This window comes from Argiope bruennichi, chromosome 10, assembly GCF_947563725.1.
Source record: "Argiope bruennichi chromosome 10, qqArgBrue1.1, whole genome shotgun sequence".
Lineage (NCBI taxonomy): Eukaryota > Metazoa > Arthropoda > Arachnida > Araneae > Araneidae > Argiope > Argiope bruennichi.
The window spans coordinates 84694572-84715715 of NC_079160.1; the positions used below are offsets into that span (position 1 = coordinate 84694572).

Genomic DNA, 21144 nt, shown 5'->3' on the forward strand with positions numbered 1-21144 from the left:
AATCACAATTAAGGCAAAAGCTAGTAACTGCAATGAGCAAGTTTCAGGCTTGTAATAGTAGCTTGAGAGCTACTAAGCTTTAATCTTATTTAGTTGAATTATCATAGACATCAAACAATAATAACAACCTTTCTTTCTGGGTCCAAACCCAAAGAAACCTTCATTAATAATGAGAGTGATGGTTTTTATGATGAATTATTTTAAAACTAATAACAGACAAAAATAATAATAAAAAAATGAAAGAGAACAAAAATAAAATTTTATAACACAGTGAACAAGAATAATGCATCTAGAATTCCAATATTCAGAACTTCATATCATATACAAAATACAACAGATAAAATATTACATTTTTCAATATATATATATATATATATATATTTACAAAAATATAAAAATCATTGAAACAACTCAACAAAAGAAAGCAATTAAATCATAAAATTCAATTCCATAAACAAAATAACAGATAAACAAGCAACAGAAAATAAAACTAATTCTTAAAAAAAGTAATATCTCAAAGAAATCAAAATCAAGTAATAATATATATTTTCATAAAATCTTTAATATTATATTTTTATTAATTCTTACTAAAAATTAAATTTTAGCAATTAATGTAATGCATGAAATAAATTGAATTAGAAATAATGATAAAATTGCATAGCTATTAAAAATATAAAGCAAATAGTTTAATTACTTTATTAAGTATCACGTATTGAAGGATTTCAGAAATTTGTGAAAAGAATCACACTTCAAACTGATAAAAAATCACGCATCATATACACATTAATTTGCAGACAAAAACAAATACAAAACTGCTCCAATAATATATACATGACTGGCAATAAATATATTTACAAAAAACAGTTAAAAAAGCATGAAAGCAACTTTTCACAGAAAAAAAAAAAAACTATATAGAATATTAAAGATTTCAAATAAAATTGAGTATCTGTGTGCTTTAAACTGAAATGATAAATTATACACACAATCTACTTATGATTTTTAAATAAACCTTGCAAAAAAAAAAAAAAAAATCACATCACTTAAGTTTAATTCTAAAATAAAAATTTAAAAATTGGAATGGAATATAATTTATATATTGCAATTATAATTTCATATTTTTGACTTCATATGAGTTTGCCTACTAAGCCAATTTGAAGTCTAAAAATATAAAAGAAATACATATACGTCAATATGATAAATAAAATTCAGGTGATGTGCTTCAACAACCAATTGAAATTGAAAATATCTTGGAAAGTCATATATAAGAAAATATTTTTCACATCAGCATACAAAAGCTAATTTTTGATGCCTTGTTAACAAAACGAATGGGCATGATTGAAAAAAATAAAAGCTTTGTAGGCATAATAATAAAAAATTTCATATTTTGGACAGGATTTCTGCAATAAAAAAAAGGAAAACAAATATTTTAATCTCGTATATTGTTTTTAGTTATACCTTAGACCTCTAAGGTAACTGACTATCTCTTATCAATGGCCCAAATGCAGCAGAGATCATTCAATGGAATTGCATAGAGTAACATTACAGTGAACATCCTACAATAACATTTCAGTTATTATGGTAAAAGATACTGCACACTCAAGATCTTATTATTAAAATCGGTAAATATCTTTATAAGTATATTCTGTTTCCTTGGTCTTGTTGGAACATTTCACACGGCAGCAATCCTTTAAGAATTTAAACCACATATGCTTTTCACTGGCTGCCTTGTTCTTTGATGGACGATCAAGCCATTTCTTGAATATATCTAAAGCTAGAAATAATACAATTTCCATTTTTTGTAATGCTAATGAAATATTTTTAAATACAAAATAAATAACATTCATGCAACCTTTAATTTATCATGCAAAATTTTCATGCATTGAATAATTTTCAGTGGACGATGGAGGATCTAGTATATGCAAACAAGCTATTGGAATCTCTAGAAACTAAGTCACGGAATGCTGCAAATAAAATAAATGTATCAGAATGAAAAACTAGTTATGATAGAAATAAAAAGAATAAGAAAATGAAATAAAAAATGGAAAATAATAATAATAAAAAAGGTTATAAAAGAAGCTAATTAATTTTTTTTAAAGGAGTCAAATCTTACATCTAGAGTTCAATCCATATCCAAATGTTTGGCAAATCTGAACCATCAAGCATGATAGAAGGAATTTGCAAACAACAATAATTACACCTATGGAAAAAAAATAAAGATATGATGGTAAAACTATGTGTATAATAAATATAACAAACTATATAAAATAGTTGGTCTTTTTTTTTTTTTTTTTTATTCAAAGTTAATAATTTCAAATTTTTTTTCTCCGCGTATAAGAAATGAGAAAATACTTATGACTCAAAAAAAAAAAAAAAAGTTCGAATAATTTTTGGAAAAATATTCAGTACAGAATTCTATATGGCACAGTCATATTCAGATATTTTTAGTACACTTTTTATTTCTGTAATACTATGCTCATAACTTAGTTTAATCATACCAATATCATTAAGATATTGTGGACTATTTTATATAAGAGTACATGAGGACTATTTTATATAAGAGAATACAGAATTGAACCATAATCAAATAATGAGGATGACAACTGCACTGATATTCCCTCCCCAAACTTACATATGACACAATGGGAAATTCTCATCAACTTGATCAAGCCAATTCAATTGCACTAGGTTCATACAATTTTCAAATCTTAGAAAGAATCAGATCTGAAACCTATAACACACTGAGCCTAAACCTGAGACTCTTTATCAACAAGTCACTGAGAAGAGCAAAATCATGAATCAGAAATTTTCCATACTTTTTTTCATTTGCATCGTTTCATAGAATATCTATCATCTGATTACAAGTTTTCCACTAAACCTAAAACCTCTATAAGACTGCTATAAATTCAGAAATGATTTTCATAATGCTTTTTTATTAAAAAGCTATGCCCCTCTAAATATCTTACAATTTAAAAAATATTTTCATAAAAAGAATTCAATCATTTCATTCTATAAATGACAGGCGAGCAGAAACAGACAAATAAAAAGCAACTAGTTTGAAATTTACAGAAAGACTACAACCATAGCAATACCAAATATCTGAGTGGTTATGCATATTGCCATATATGTATGCGCCATATTCTATAATTTAAGAAAATAAATCAACTAAACACATAAAAATTACATCTATATATAAAAGTACCAAGATATACAGAAATAGTAATTGAAGAATAATTTATTCTCAATATATTAATGCTCAAAATAACTTAGTAATATACACACTTCAGTAAATTAAAATTTAAGAGAAAATAAAAGGTTATATTAAAATTCTGTTGAATTCTTTATTTTAAATATACTAAATATGAAGTTTGGTTCTTCTAACAAGAAATTCTTAAAACAATTTAACTATTAAAAAAAATTCATGAAATAAAATGTTAAAAAATCAAGATGAAAAAGTTTATAACATTATAATATGAAAACATTTTAATGCACATCTCTAAAAATGTATTTTACATTGATTTTCTATTGATTTCTCAATTATATTTCTAAAACTCTCTTTTTTTGTGGCGTGATGAAATTTCCAATATCTTAATATTTGTCTTTTTAATGTAATTTAAAATAATCTTATTGAACTTTATGCTATAAATCAATTTGGAAATAAGTGTTCTTTAAAATATTAAAATTTTCTCTTCAGATTTGTGTTTTTGCTAAACATATGACTCATGAACATTTGTCAAAAGCATATATGCTTACCAATGTATTGAGCAGACTGATAGAACATATGATTTTCAAACGAGGTCTTGTGAATTTTTGACATGTATATCTATGAATAAAGAAAACTCTAAATAAGAAATTATTACATTTAACACTTATAGAAGAAAACAGAAAGGTAAAGCAGCAGAAATTTTTGAATATCATTACTCCATAGCTAAATATATGTCATATTTTCTAAAAAATTTATAAAAGTTAGATTGTTGTATATAGACAAAAAACCCCTTATATTAGTTCAAGCCACTGTATAAAAATTTCCATTGTTTCTTTGTGTATATGACTTTTGAGATAAGACATTTTGATACAATGCTTTCAACAAGACAATCCCATGATATAAAAAATTAACATTATTTTGTAATCTATTAATTGCAGAAAAATCAACTTCATTTAATATATTATTTTATAAGAGAATCAGAATGCATATATAAATATCTATTCAAAATTTGAGTCCTTAATATCTTCTCCAACTGATAAATTTAATTAATAAACAAACCTTAAAAACTGTTCAGTTAGAATTCAGATCATAACTGTTATAATTTTAGTAATTCCATTCATTTTACAATACAAAATTTCCAAAGAAACATCGATTTTAGATATAGGATTGAAGTACATTGATTGCTTTCAGATACACAATCACATTTGATTTGAAGTGTTATAAAAGCCATGTTATACAAAGAATATCAGAACGTTCATTTTTTCAAATATACATTGTGTTTGCATTCTTAACTATGAATTAATGCTGGAAAATGTACAAAGAAATAAAATTAAAACTATAAATTAATTTAATTTAAGGAATTAATTTAAAAGTTTCAGAGTTAACTTCACATCATAGAAAAGAAAAATCAAAATATCATGTAATATATGTTAAACTAATTTTAATTATGATCGATAATTAAATTTATGGAATAAAAATAATCAATTACAAATATTGCCATAAAGAAAAAATTAATAAAATGTATTAGGAAAAATAAGTGGGAGAGCAATTCTTAATGTCACATTTGATTTCTAAGCAGTCTTCATTTATTTGATGAAAATTCACTAGCCTCTACTCTGATTACTAAAAAGATTGCTGCATACATTTTTATAAAAAACAAATATTTTCCTTTGATTTATTACTCTCACATGACTTGAAATGTGAATTAACTTTTTAAAGATCAATTGCCTTCCTAAAATTTCAGGGAATAATTGATAACAGGAATATTAATTAAAATTGCTATAAAAATTAGTAAGTTAATTCTTCAATTTTTAACTAAAAATTCTCATGTTATAAAAGTATTATATTTTTTTCATAAAAAATTATAAATTAAAATATTTTTTAAAATTAATAATACATTTTTGTATTTCATAAAATGCATAGACTGCAAATTAATAACACAATAATAACTAATTAAAATTGATTATTTAAATACTAAAAATTCATCTGTATCATTAATATGAAATAATTAAGTGAAGAGAATAACTAAGAATGAATTAATCTAGAAAAAGTAGCTCAATGAACCAATTCGAACCTGGAAAAAATAACTTGGAAATAAAAAGCTAATAGATGCCAGCTTTGACATAATTTATTTAGGTAACAGTTCATCAGCATAAATAAATATCACAAAATTCAATGAAATTTAAACCAGTAGTAAAGAAACTACTTAAACTGCTGCATTATATAATATTTTGATTGAAATAAATATTTAATAAATTCTGTTTTTAGTTTTACCTGATAGGTTATTAAACAAGGATAAGTTATGCAGAGGACAACAAATCCTGATGCTAAGTACTTGTCTTCCTTACAGACCTACAAAATAAAATATTCAAATTAAAATATTTTTTTAACAAAGTATTTCTTAACAATTTTTTAAAAAAAATCAATCACTAAAAACTAGCATAAATAAACACACTTACAATATACAACTTAACACATATATTTCAATATTTTTTTAAAAACATTAAGATAGCTGTAAAATAAAATAAAACCCAGTATTTTGCTTTTAGAAAAATTGTTGAAATATCAATAAAAAGTCATTTTAAAGACTTTTTTTTATAAATATAAAGATTTTTTTATAATTATATTTTTATAAATAATAAGTAAAATATCAAAAATTGCAGAATATTTTCAAATTCCTTCATTACTTTAACCTGTTAATTGGGTATGACGAAATATTTCAATGCAAAACGAATTGAATATAAGTTAATTACCTGGTTAACAGGTTAAAAATAAATCAAATAAAAAAATCCACTGCCAAAATTTTTATTTCAAAATCAAGCCAATAGCCAAAATATGCCAGATGAAAATTATTTAATAGTTTTTAACACACATTAATTCATTAAAAATTGCAAAAAAGGGGGGAAAGAATTATACTCAGTTTAATAACAAATTAAATGTAACTATCATATAAATATTAAAAAAAATTGAGCATTAATAGGTTAATGAAAAAAATTTTTGAATAAAATTAATGAAGATATTAAAATTACTTTTGATATTTATACTTTTATGAACATGTAAAACTGATTGTGTTATGATTCATTAAAGGAATTCGAAGATTTTTGTAGGGTCACAAAACAAAACTATATATAATGAAAAGATAGCAAAAGCATTCATTTTTCTTTTATAAGCTAACTAAACATGATTAACTTAATAAGAGAATACTTACAGTAACTTTTCCACAGCACCAACTCATGAATGAGTACATTATAATTAAACTGATGAGCAAATATAGATTTTTCACATTTGGAAATTCCAAAGTAATTGGAAAACTGTAGAGAGCACAAATAACCTAAAAATACATTTACATTAGTTAAGTAAACACATAAACCAAAAATTAATTTCTTACAGAAATACAAATTAATTTAACAATGTAAAAATGAGTTAATATTTTTTTTAAAACTGATATGAGTTTTGTAAACAATTTTTAAAAAATTATAATTTTTAACAAATAGCATAATAAACAAGAATACATACCACAAAGAGAGAATCAAACTTCAGCAAAGCTAAGAACGCACACTGTTTTTTATACATAACTGGAAAAGAAAAAAAGAAAAAAAAAAAAAAAAACCTTAAATTTGTATCTAAATTTCAATAAACCTTTAATTAAATATATTTAGCTAGTTCCTATTATTATCAACACAACTGAACTTAAAATGGACTGCAAGGAAATCTATAAATATCTAAGAATTTATAAATTAGGAGCAAGAAAGAATTTCATTAAAATGTTAACATACTTTAGTTCTTTTAACTAATTTGCGTTTGTGTACAAAACCAAACCATGAACTATATTTTACGATTTAAAATACTTAAGATAGTACATTTTTGAAATATTTATCAGATGACAGATTTATACTTAACTTGGTTAATAATGTTCATTAACTCCTAGTCATCATAAATAATACATAACAAATTGTAAAAATATTAACCTATTTTTATAATAATCATTTGGTGCAGATCATTTCAATTTGAGAATATTCTTTACATTAAATTTATTTAAGTTTTAATAATAGTTAAACAATCCAAATTCATTACCTTTTAATTTTTGCCTTTATTAAGCAGGGGTGTTTGTGGGACCCCAAAAAATCCCCTGAAACTTTTACGGACTTACTACCGACATTTTGGAGTTTCGAGAAGGGGGGGGGGGGGAGAAATGAAAAATTACAATTATGAAGTATTGAATGACCTAATTATAAAAGTTCAATGAATTACTTTTTTTGCAAAATTAAGACCCTTGAACCCAGGTCACGTGATCGCACATCTGGTCGAACGAAGTCTCTTTTTTTCTGCCGCGCCTACTTGCCGAAAAGAATCCAGAAGAGAATGTCCGAGAACCGGGGGAATGAGTCATAACTCGCAATAAGGAAAGAACAAAAAAGAAGTTTTTTCCCCCTTTTCACGCATTATACTGCCTTTGGAGAAAGAAAGGAAAAGTTTTCACCACACACACTGACCTTGCGTTTTCTGCTTTCAAAGCAAACAAAATTACCCAGATCAAAATAAATAATTCATTATTATTCCTACTTCCTTTTGAAAGACGATCCCCGGAATTTCCGGTTATCGAAGTTCAAAATCCCCGGAATTCCGGGGTTTCCCCGGAGCACAAACACCCCTGATTAAGTTTATATATTCCTTTTATAACATAATATTTTTATTTTATATTAAATATTTTTACACTAAATGGTACTAAAAACTATGATTTAGCAGCTATAACTTCTTCATTTAAAAGGAAACAACTTAAGAAGAAGAGCAACAACAAAGGAGAATACAATTTTATAAACTATATAAATAAAGAAGACAACTAAAAATATGCATTGTAACAAACTGAAACTAAAATAAATTCATGCCAAAACAAAGTCTTCCTGGAGAAAAATTAACTTTCTCAGACAAAATATTTTGATTAACAATTATTTAAAATTAATTTAAATTGATAGTAAAAAAATTGCAGCCTATTTAAAGATAAAGAATAAAACACTAGTTTATACATTTTACTGATTTTACTTCCACCTCAAAAGAAGTATAAATGCAATTGTAGACACAGAAAATAATAAATAAGAAACCAGATCAATATAAGCTGTTTTGTTATACAATACCAGTTGTTTTACAGAACAATTAGAATAATAAAAGCATTAAACTATTTTAAAAGAAAAGTTTTGCTCAAATTTGTAATTAATACTCAACATTTTTTCAGCAAAAAATTATAAAATTACATAAATAGGGATTTATTCTAGATAAAATTCTACCAGCAAGAGATTGTGATGCACCAATAATTCGAAATTCAGTCCAATCAGCAGCAGTTGTAGCCTTGTATGCTGTGATGCAATTAACAACTGTCAATCCAACAGAGACATAAAAACAAATCTGAAAAAAAAAAAATCAATATTAATTTTTTGGGGGGGAAAAAATCAAAAACAGCAAGAAAACTCTAAAAAGCATCCAAATGGAACCAAACAGAAAGTTTACTCACTAGTTTAAAGCAGGAATGACAATTCTTCTCAGAAGCAAGGTAACTGAAGAAATCAGCAAGGGAAATGAAAATAACATGAAGATAAATGTCATACTGATGTTCTTCATGGATCCCATATATGGCAAATGCAAGAGCAATGCCTAGAGTATAATAAACAATAATTTGTTTTAAGCCTATTCATTTTATATATCAAAAGGTCTTCACACAAGTTTACATTCAAAAATAAATATTTACTTTTGGTAAAAATTTAAAGTTTCAAATTGTGAAGAATATTTTAATGTAGAAAGCCTTTAACTCATTCTGAGCCCATGTAATAAAACTAGTACATTTTACTTCAACATTTTTTTGTCAGTCTGTATATACAAGTTTATAATTGTTAATTTTCCCATTGCTTGACTTTTTTTTTATATATTTGAGAAAAAAATTTGGCTTATAGATGGGTTGATTTCGAATAAAATAGTAATTTATTCATGAGTACAGAATTTCATTTACAAGTATAAATAAGAAGAAATTGAATTTTATTGAATTGAAACTATTAGTTAAAGAAAATAATGTTCTATTTTAAATGAAAAAAAAAATCATCTTGTGATTATAAAATATAGATACAATAAAAATAATGAAATAAAAGTCTTATACAGGTGAGTGGGGGTGCTCTTGATTTTCTCATATATTAGTACATTATGCGATTCAAAATATTCAGTGAGCATTAAGATATCTGCTTTCCTATTGACTGAATTCAAAATTTGATACATATTTACAATGTTGATGATAAAATTAGGTATTAAATTTCATCCGTTTTAAGTTATTTGGTAAGCATTTTTGAGTTATTATGTATACAAAGTCTCAAATATAAAGAAAAACAAATAGTCAAACTGCCACTGAATTGACTCTAAAATTTAGCACATTTAAATTTCCAATAATGCATCTACAAGCTTATTTTCATCCACTTAACTATTTGTGCTTTTCAGTTATTGTGTTCCATTGGCCATAGATAAATCAACAGATTTCTGCAAGATAGTTTTTATCTGAAATTTGATAAACATATGCAAATATGATATTAAGTCTGTAAACCCAATTTCATACTTGTAATTCATTGCACTTTGAATGAATATTATAACTGTCATATTTATAAACTGGCAAGTAAGGATTCCAAAGAATACATTTTTCAGACTGAAAGACGTCTGAAATGTGAAGATTTATCAAAATCTCAAGAATTTTTTTAATGATAACAATATTTTTTTTTTCTATAGTTTGTAACATAAGAAAGTAAAAACGGCAATATACACATTAATATCCCAATAAAAATGATTTTCTGTTTATCTCAAAATAATATCAAGATGGCAATTATAATCCCAAAAGCAAAAAGGGGGAAAAAACATTGAAAATAATTCAAAAATGTTTAGAAAGTAAATGATAATAGAATTAGATAAATCAAAGTAAAAAGATGTAAAGCATATTAAAATCAATTATATATATATATATATAATTAAACTTAAACAAAAAAAAAAGGCTTACCAGCCACCAGAATGACAATTAGTTCAGTAGAGAATTCTGGGTTAAGAAGGCTGTGTTGTAGTTCACATTGTGCAAGAGCAACTCCCGATGCTGCAAAAAGAAGGGCCACATTCCAAGTTGCTATCACTAGAAATAGCCATTCCCAAATATTATGGCCAGCAATCAAAGATGGCTGAAAGAAGATAGAAACAAATTTAAAATATTTAGAACATTTATATGAAATATTGTAAGATTGCTAATATGAATAAATATCAAGTGCAGAAAGGTAGACGAAAACACACTGTAAAAATTTTAAAAAATGTATATTAATTTTATTTAGTTGGCCCCTTCCCTACAATATTTTGATTACCAATAATAATGGCAGATGATAATGATGGTATTTCAAAAATCCAGAAAAACCACAAAGTAAAAATTCAATTTTATTTCAAATAAGTAAAAATATTAACAAAACACACACATATTTCCAAACAAATCAATAAATGAAGCAAGCAACAGAGGTTTTAAATACTTTTTTCTTTCCAAAGTTAAAAAAAAAAAAAATTTAAAACCAAAGATAAATGGGAAATTACTTTCTTTTCACAATGACAGAAAAACAGTAACTTCGAAAAGACATAATACAGACAGTGGTTTTTCATTAAACCCCTTAAGATTAAAAAAAAAAATAAAGAAAAGATATAAACATGAGCTGTAGATGAGGGAAAGTATAATGATTCATGGAATTTCAAACTTTTCAATAAATTGTGCAGACATCAATTAATTATCCACAAAATCTTCACCAATACAATGTTGTGAGAGTTTAATCAACAAGCATTAGATACCTTTTTTTTATTTAATGACAATAAATAATACTGAACAGTTTACCAAGCAACCAAGCTAAAATTACTGATGAATGTTATAATGCTTTGTCATTACATTTAACAGCGAACTGTTGAAAAGCAAATGAACAAATTCACTGGGGGGGGGGAGAGAAAACAAGAAAAGGACATTCGATGAATTAACTAGCCATTATTTCAAAGTGAATAATAATTTTTAAAAATTAAGGCTATATAGAAATGAAAGAAGAATAATTTAGCTCATAGTTAAAGCATGCGTGTCATTTTGTATCGCAACAAAAAAATGAATGCTAGAATATCCACATCTAAGAATATGTTAAGTGATTTTGATAATATTGAGTATTTCTATTTTCTAACTTCTTTTATACTAAACACTTTAGTACAAAAATATACAATTAATTTTTTTTTTCTATTTCTGAACAAGGTTGTTAGCTTACAACCAGTCCTACCTGACAATTGAAACTAAAAATTAAAAATCAATTTATCTTTTGAAGAGATATAAACAAGTAATTTTAAGTAGCAAATGTTTCATTACACAGCAAGTAATGATTGATTCATGAAAATAAAGTTCATGAATAAATCATTTTAGTGATAAATTTGTTTGCCTTCAAATTATCACCAATTTTTTTCAATTTAATACAATTTTTTTTATTGCACATCCTCTCCCCCCAAAAAAATTCCTATTAATTTCAGTCCTAATAACAATTAAACTTTTAGAAAAAAAAATCTGAAAACTGTGAATTTTCATTTTAAAAACGTTCTTCAATGTTTCAATCTTAGATAAAGTATTATGATTTTTGAAAAATATCAGAAATTCGATTTCTCATTTACATAGAATACACACAAAAAAATTTATCAAATTTCTAAATATTTGTTCTAAAACAAAACTTGTGAAAAACAAAATTTTAAAAAAAGACAAGACTACATTTCTGAAATCTGGAAGTTGCAGTTTTGAGAAAATAAAGTCTACACTACAATAATATTTGCGTACGAGTGTAGCCTTCCATTGTCAGCACTTTAAAATGTGCTAAACACTTGATTTTTAAATGGAAATATTTCACAATTCATAACATGATATTTTACATTTACAGAAGCGACGTAAATGTTAAATGGAAGTAAGTTTACATCTAATAATTTTAAAATTCCCTACTGATTATTTGACACAGATAAATTCTTTGGATGGACCCATGGAAGATAATATTTAAGCCACATAGATAATAAAACAAAGAAAAATTATTTAATATAATAATTGATTTTGCTTAGGATGACAAGAGCCTAATTTGAATCCAGAATTTATAAATCTATACTCTACAAAAAAAGAATAGAATAAAATTGAAATGATATATTACTAAATAGCCAACTTGTAAAAAAAGGGCGGAAAGCAATTATTTAATATAATTTCTGATATTTATCATATAAAAATGTTTTTAAAGGATCATAATAGATTAGGCATTAATTAATAATATTTGAATGATAATTTATATTAATAATATAATTTCAATTAATAATATAAAAATTAAATATTTTACAAAAGACAAATTACATTATAAGATATTAGATGCATAATACTGCTTTTGATTGAATTTAAAATTGACATAATTAATATTGTGTTTATTCTAAAGATTTCTAATTTTAATAGAAATGGGAAAATTTAAGTTACTGAAGAGCTTTTTATTAAAATATGACTCTAATCATTTAATATAATGATTCTAATACTCAAAGAAGCTAAACTTGTCTGTTTAAAAGAAGACAAGCATATATAATATAAGCAGAAAAAAATGTAATTAAAAATGTATTGAATTCCACAGTAAATTTAAACCGAAAATCAAATTATAACACTGAATAGTTAATGCATAACTGAATAATTTTTCAAAATAACAACAAAAAAAATTAAAAAACATTTAGAATCATGTTGCACATTTAGTGAATTATATCAATTTTAAAATAGATTGCTTTTTGTAATGAATTATAGGTTTCAAGAATACCAATAAAAGTTAGTGCATCAGGAAGTATCAATTTGAGTGCATAATTAGGAAGTATAATTGACACCGAATAACAAAATATTTAAAATATATAATACAAAAATTAAATAATTCGTTCTTCTTCAGTGATTCTGATAAGAATATTTAAAACAGAAACTAAAAAGGAAATATTTTTTTAGTTGGGTAAAATTAAACATTTTCTTTAAAATTATAAGAAGTTTTTATAAAGTCAAATGAAATGTTAGCAAAATATAATATTTTTGAACAATTTCATATATTTTAACAATTTCAGCAACCAATAAGAATTATACAGAAATAAGATAAATTCTTACTTGAATCTCTGAGGAACTTGTTTCATGTGGAGTCTCATTTGTTCCAGAAGAAGAAGTAGAATCATCAATTGGCATTTTGCTAAATATATTTCATACAAATTACCTATAAAAAGATTAACTTTTATCTTCAAAGGGATTTATAAAAACAAAGCTTGAAAAAAACTGAGCTCAATATTAATAATAATGATAAATAAAGAATAAAATTTACTGAATTCAACTTGTAATCAGTCAAATACTAAATAAACATCGCTGAGAGAGTAAATTTTTATATATCAGGTACATTCATTTCAGACTAATGTAGTATTTTGAAAGGGGAATGATGAAAAGTATCTCAACCATATTTTCCTCGTGTTTAGAATGAATGAAAACAAAAAAATCGAGAGTAAAGTGACGTCAACGTTGCGTCGATACATACCAAACAATACACTAGTTTTTTTACGTTATTTGCAGACGAGACTATTGACGTTACGCAATAGAGTGGTTTTACAACTTTCCCGGACTGGCTTGCAGCGAAAACCACTCGAGCCTTGAAAATGAAATCACACTGGACACTGCTTTCCGCGGCTGGCTACGGTGAGGACGATACCATCGCACAGCGGTGGCCTTGATGCGAATCAATAATGATGAAGGTTAACCAGTACAGCTCGATTTTGTTACTAGTGCGTGGGTTACAAATGTCTTCAAGCAGTTGACTATAAATACTTAACTCTAAGAATTCAAATCAATAGAGAATGCTAAATTATATAGCTAAAAAACACATTATTTTTTTTATTATAATTACTTTTCTCCTTTATCAATCAATCCGCTGAATAACAACAGATGAATGAGGATGCAGTAGTTTTAGTTCCCCGAAATACGCCGAAAATTTTGTAAAAGGGATTTATATATTTATTTTGCCTGGAGTGGGAGTTAATCGGAAAATCTTTTGAATTACAAGAAGTGAGTCATATCCAATGTAATTCAGGGGAAATGGTGTTTATAGAATTTAAGAATGAAACAAAATTCGTGGAACTGAGTTGCCGATGGCTCTGCGCTTGCGCATTACACGCAAGGGTTACTCCCACTATAAAATTTTAAGGGAGAGAGCAATCCAATTTATACAGGAAATAGCTCCCTGCTTGAATGAAGATTTGTATCGATTGCACTTCATCCTTTCGTTGTTAAGAACAGTGGTTTATTTAATAAGTACCAAACTGAAACAAAGAAAGAAATGAAGATTTCTTTTATACATATATTCTGTTTCTTGCTCTTCCGGTATAATTGGTAATCCTTCTTTATTACATATTCGTAATGAAACAAAGTTATTTTTTTAGTATTTTATAAAATTATAATTCATAAATCCCCTTCAAAATTAATTAAATATTACAGATTGCCTCTGAGCGTAATTCGTTTTTTTCTTAGTCATTAATTATTTATTTTACAAAATAATCAGGTAATTGAATGAAGAAAGAGAAGTAGCAGAAATACATTGGTAATAAAATGACGTAACTTTTCTTAGTATTTCACAATATTAAAATTCATAAGATCCCTGCAAAATTAATTAAATATTACAGATTGTCCCTTAGGTGTAATTATTGAACATTTTTCTCTTGGTCATTAATTTTTATTTCATAAAATAATTAAGTACATAGTATAATGAAAAAAGAAAAGTAATAGAAATACATTGGAAGCAAAATGAAATTACTTTTCTTAGTATCTCATAATATTAAAATTCATAAAAAAATTAATTAAATATTACAGATTGAGGTGTAATTACTAAACATTTTCTCTGTGAGCTTAAATATTTATTCCACAAAATAACCAGATAGTAGATTGAAAAAAGAAAAGTCTTTTAATTTAAGTCAAATATTGAAATACGAGTAATGCGACTTTTCAGATTTTATTTTTATCAAGAGGAAATGCTTATTTTTGTAACATTATATTTCGAAAGGATCAAAATTTACCACATTCAGTAAATACTGCTTTTCAGTCAAAAAGTTAATATTTTTATTTTTAAAAAATCGCGAGTCTCACATACATTGTTGAATTAAAAGGTATGCTCAAAACTTTTCTCTAATGTATTTTTTTTTTTTTTCAATGTTAGATCAAAAGAAAATTATTCTAAAATTTTAAATTGCTTTTTGAAATAGAAATTTAATTACATATTTCAGAAATAAATAAATCCCTCCAAAAAAAACAACCTGGAATCATGTTGATTTGCTGATAGTTCATTGTAGAAAAATAACATAACTTAAACGGCGACTGTACCCAGGAAAATGCACGAGGTCTGGTGTGTGAGAATTTCTCTCAGTGGCTTGATGCGAAATTCTGAAGAAGGGATGTCGTTTCAGGTGTCATCCAATTCATCTGATCAAGGTTCAAAATATCGTCTACCATTCTTAGACCTAACTATCATTTCAGAATATTAACTCTGAAACTTTTACATAAAATTCTAAGGAAAAAAAAATTCTATGAAAAGGTAATTGAGGTATGATTATAATGAGGCAAAATAAAAATGTTTCATTCTGTGTTTTAGTTTGATTGAAAAATACAATTGATACTAATATCTAAAACAGGCAGAATCGTTATCGATTCGGTTTTCTTGCATATTTAAGCAATATGGCAAGTTTTATGTTTAGCTTCGTAGTATAGTGGAGAGAATCGAGTATGCGTTATTGAGCTCTGTTTTTTTAAATGATTAACTCCAAATTAATAAATCTATAATTTGAGTATTATGATTTTAAACCAAATTCCATTTATCTAGCTTGTGTTTTTGAATTTATTATGTTCATATAATATAAGGATAAGCAAATAGATAGTATATCCTTTGGAGAAATTGGTCCAAATTAAATGCAGATCTACTATTTTACTATTAAAGATTTATCTCAAATAATATCTCTCCAGTTTGTTGCTTTTTGAGTTATTGCCCTTATATGCACACGAACGGATCAACAGGCGAAATTCACATAAACAAATTCTATCTCAAATTTAATAAAAATGTGAAATCTTGATCCTGGAGCGTCACACGACATTTCATCAGTCTAGTTCGTCGTGTTTTTACTTTCTTGTATATAAACTGCACAAAGAGAAAGCATTATAATTGTCAAAAAACTGGAACTCGAAATTTTGACGAATTTCCACGTTTTAGATGTGGATCCGAAAAACACACATCTGGAATTATGTCTGTTATGTTTACTTGTCATTCAATCTGTCTTCTGTAAACACAATAATTTAAAAGTGCTTTGAGTTAGATGAGATTTAGATATGGTCTTCATACTTCGATGCAATGTCACTTTCTGCTTAATTATGTAAGCTACACAGATGATCAGCGGAATCTTTCTACTTTAGTATTTTTAAAAAAGGATAACGGCGAAGTAATAAAATAACAAATAATTAATGATATAACGAAAATGGCATGAGTTTCATTGCAACAATAAAAACGATTTCTGAAAATTATATAAAAAAAAAATATTTTTAAATTGTTAAAAATTCAAAAAAAGATGTATGACAATTAATTTGATAATATTAATAATACAATTTTTAAATTTTAAAACGGTGTAAAATTTAATTTTGAGGAATAAAATTTACGGAGTAAATATGAAAAAACCCACTCGCTTAATTTCTAATGAATCAAAATTTCAAAAGAATCACCTCGAATACTTCGCACTCTTCAACGTATATTTGTGCCAAGTTTGGTAGTTCTTGGTAAAATAATCTATCCTGTATGAGAACAAAAACACAGACTCATTCTCTTTTGTCATTATCAGAAATAAAGATTTTGTGCCCTTATTTGTCTTCGCAATAGTGATAACCAGTGCGAAATTTCAGACAAAAGAAATCTAAACACATTTCTGACAATAACGATATGTTTAAGAAGGGGAGGGGGGGGGAGATTTCACCTTCTAGATCAAAACATCTGAATATGATAATGTTTTAGGCATGATTTTTCGATATTTATTTTTGTTTTGGAAAAATTGTTCTTAATTATAATATCAATAGCGTGTGTGTAAAAATATATTTTATACTGCGCTTCTGCATGAACACAATTCTTAAAACAATAAAAAATGTTAGAATTCTAAAACAAAACATTCGAGAAAAGTTAAAAAAATTTTTTAATTAGGGTACAAATCGTGTGAAGATTTTTTTTATGATAAAAAAATTTTGAATTTTAAAATGGTAGTATGTAAACTGATATTACATATTGTCATAAATTATAAAGCTTCGACGATCGGCATTTTTTCCATCAAATTACTTATATTAATTTCATAATGTCACCAAACCTTAATTTAATTATTGGAATATTTTTAATTTTGATCCATTGAAAGCATTAATTGCTACAAACAACCAAGCAATTCATTCGAAATTACAGAAAAAACTTTGTCTTTGACTTAATCTCAGGCCTTTGATTTTCCCATTCGACAATCGAAATGGATCATTACAAGTGAATTATTGATCATTAGAACCAACGGATTTTGTATGTATTTAGATACGGGAGATTCTTTGCACGCTATTGTAATCAGTTCAACCAATTATAGTACCCCAATTACATATGGGATACTACAAGAGGTGGCCACTGCATATATTTAAGCAAATCATAATATAAAATTAAATAACAAATTAATCGATATCAACACTTTTTCCCTGAAACTAAGCGAAATTACTATTATATAAAATGTACAATGAAATATGCCTAGAAAATAAGAAGAAGTAGCAGTAGTAATCATCTAGATGATTCATCTATATGTTACCGTTAAAGTATGAAATCCGTTATTTCATAGAATACCTATTTATTCCATGAAATAACTGATCGTGTCCGTTAAAGTGTAAAACTCTTGTATTTCATGGTTTAACTAGTAATTTCATAGAATAACGATCTGCAGCCAGTTAAAGTGTAAAATAATCTATATCATATATCTCGCACGACAAATACATTTACCTTCCACCCCTATTGCACTTATGTTTTTGTTTGTTTGTTTTAGAAATAATGTTCTTTGTAATTCCAAGTGTCATTTTAGTAATCCTTGTTGTAACAAATGATTTTATGGTACGTTTCCATAAATACCATTTATACGCTGCATAAATTAGATAAATTGCTTCTTTTTCATTTTAATTGTCCATCATTAGTTTAATTTCATTTTAGATAAATTGTTTATTTTACACTTTATCCCATATGTAATTTATAGAATACCTAGTTATTTCATAGAATAACTAGTTAAAGTGTCAAATTAATAACATATTACACACTTTAACGGACACGATCAGTTATTTCATGGAATAACTAGGTATTCTATGAAATAACTGCATTATATACTTTAACGGTAGCATATATATTAAATGCTTTGCATGCCAAAAATATTTCTGAAATATAATTATCATATGGTCGACAGCATAGAAAAATAAACACCAATATTTAAAAAGAAATAAAATAAATGAATCATATTTAGTTTAGTTATATCATATAAACTAATAATATAATTTAATAGCTACAGATACTTAAACTTTTAATGCTAAAGAAATTGCATTTTTTAGGAAGCACAGTAAAACATATTTATAGTTTTAGAAGTTGTGAAAATCTCCTGAGAATTCATGTATATTTAATAAACATTACTTTATAAATCTAATTCTGGAATAAAAATTTCAGTTCATTTTATTTCAATAAGACTATGCACTCGAATGTATTCAAATTGAAACTGAATTTCATTCACATTATTCTTAAATAATTTTTTTCTACATATTTTCAAAATCTGAATGCAGATGGGTATGGTCCAAATTCTTCCATTTGACTGACAGAACAATAAGTCAGCTGCCATAGCAAACTTTGTATTTGAGTATGCATTAAAAATACTTTATAATATTTTTTATCATCTTTTTAAATGTACTTAAGTTCGAATTCTTTTATAGAAGAAATACTGACACCACTATTTTGACTTATCTATACAGGTAACAAATAATTAAAAGTACTTTTTTTTTGTTCATTTTGCCATAATATTTGTTTTTTTAGCTGGCATCCTGGCTTAGGGGTAGCGCGTCTTTCCTGTGATCTGGGCGTCCTAGGTTCGAGTGCCGATTCGGGCATGGTTGTTCCTTCCCCTGTATTCTATCTATGAGGTGTGTGAAAGGCCCACCCCCTGTAAAAAGACGTTGTGCAAGCGATTGTGTGAGTGTCATCTCCATATGAGCTAGAAGTCAGACTTCTGCCGTTGGGTGTTCAAGGGTCTTTACCCTCAGAAGCTACTGTACCCCCTTTCACACGATATTCCACCTCATCATTTGTTTCTTAAAAATTGCTTGTATGGAAAGTAAATTAAAAACAGTAAAAATATTTTATAATGGAAAGTAAAAGAGGGTAGGGACTCTCTTTTACTTTCCAATAATTCTCAGAATTTACATTCTCTGAAGAGTCCCTATAGAGCTTAATAATATCTTGCAAATACGTATTCAAACTGTACATATTTCGCAATTTTCTATTCGCTTTGAAAATAGAAATAATGCGTTCTTTATATTCTCCTTAAATAGACCTATTGAAATTTTAAGATTAAATAATAATTTAAAAAACTTCCTCCTAAATACAGCTGATTGAATCTGAATTTTGTGCTCCCTGGTAGTAGTGCCCAGGGCATCTGGTCTGCATGTTCTGCTCTTGATATGCCACTGACCAGATATCCAACGAATGACAAGTGCATTCGATTCAGAATTTTAAAAAGATAGAAAATCCACCAAAGAAATAATCGAATTCCGAATTTTTAATTTATTTTATACCTGAAGGGCGAATCTCCGAAAAGCAAACGACAGTTTCCTTTCAACGGACAAGCATCCCACCATTGTGGTACCCCCCTAGGCGATCATCCAAAAACACCTAAGCTGTTCATGACAAGCTGTTGCCCAACTATTTCAAAAGTTATCCTATTATTCATGCTAGTAGGGTACTTTTTACTTTCTCGTATACGGAGTATGGAGTAAGTATAGTAATCTTCCAAAATTCGAACTCGAGATTTTGACGAATCTTCTTGCTTTAGACATCCCTTGAGTTCGAAAAATATATTTTTGGGAAATGTCTGTCTGCCTGTGACAAAGATAACTCAAAAACGCTGTGAGCTAGATGATTGGGTTTTAGTATACGATATTTACACCATATTAGCAGATTTCTATTAAATTTTGAGTAAAATCTATTCAGAGGAAGTCTGTCTATCCGGCTGTTCAAATATAATTTAACACGATAACTACAAAACGAATAGAACTAGATAGATAAGATTTGGTTCACAGATTTAGCATCTACAATGTAAACACCTGTCAAGTTGTGAGCCAAATCCAACAACGGGTTTATTGTCCGTCTCTTTGTACTTTCAGAAACATGTAAACGGGATAATTCAAAAACGCAATGTCTTAAATATATCAAATTTGATATAGGATTTTGTGACTACAAGTTCAATTTTGTGTCATATCTTTGTTCCAATCAGTTGAAAAAAATGTTTCCAAAGCACACATTCGATTTTTGGATACTATCAAAGGCATTCCAGGGATTAATCGCCAAAAAAATCTCGCCAAGGATGACATGATATATTCAGTAAAAGTGCTAATTCAAAATTACGAAACATAAAATTTATGTTTCGTAACTATTTTACGCCAATGCCATGTAAGGCGTTCTCTGACACGACAAATTTATTAGAGAGTATACGAGAAAGTTTTTGGGGAGACAATTTCCGGTAATTTAAGACAAAATACTTTACATGCATTTTCAATGAGAATCTCTACTACTAATAAACAGTGAGAGTGGTCTCAATTTCTAACATACTAT

General features: G+C 26.5%; 1 protein-coding gene across 4 annotated transcripts; it reads right to left on the reverse strand.

The window, feature by feature from the left end:
- Window positions 1-1060: 1060 nt before the first annotated feature.
- On the reverse strand, window positions 1061-14397 carry LOC129988348 (uncharacterized). 4 transcript variants are annotated; one of them, XM_056096551.1, is made up of 11 exons: window positions 14152-14397; window positions 13371-13473; window positions 10224-10395; window positions 8709-8848; window positions 8485-8602; window positions 6719-6777; window positions 6411-6533; window positions 5477-5554; window positions 3751-3820; window positions 2111-2197; window positions 1061-1771 (listed from the first exon to the last, which is right to left on the reverse strand). In XM_056096551.1, exons 2-11 carry the CDS (start codon window positions 13443-13445, stop codon window positions 1611-1613), a joined length of 1083 nt encoding a protein of 360 aa, XP_055952526.1. In that variant the 5' UTR covers window positions 13446-13473; window positions 14152-14397; the 3' UTR covers window positions 1061-1610. The 4 variants fall into 4 exon arrangements, with proteins under 4 accessions (XP_055952526.1, XP_055952525.1, XP_055952524.1 ...); XM_056096550.1 differs by lacking the exon at window positions 14152-14397 and adding an exon at window positions 13786-14129; XM_056096549.1 differs by lacking the exon at window positions 14152-14397 and adding an exon at window positions 13579-13778.
- Window positions 14398-21144: the final 6747 nt, after the last annotated feature.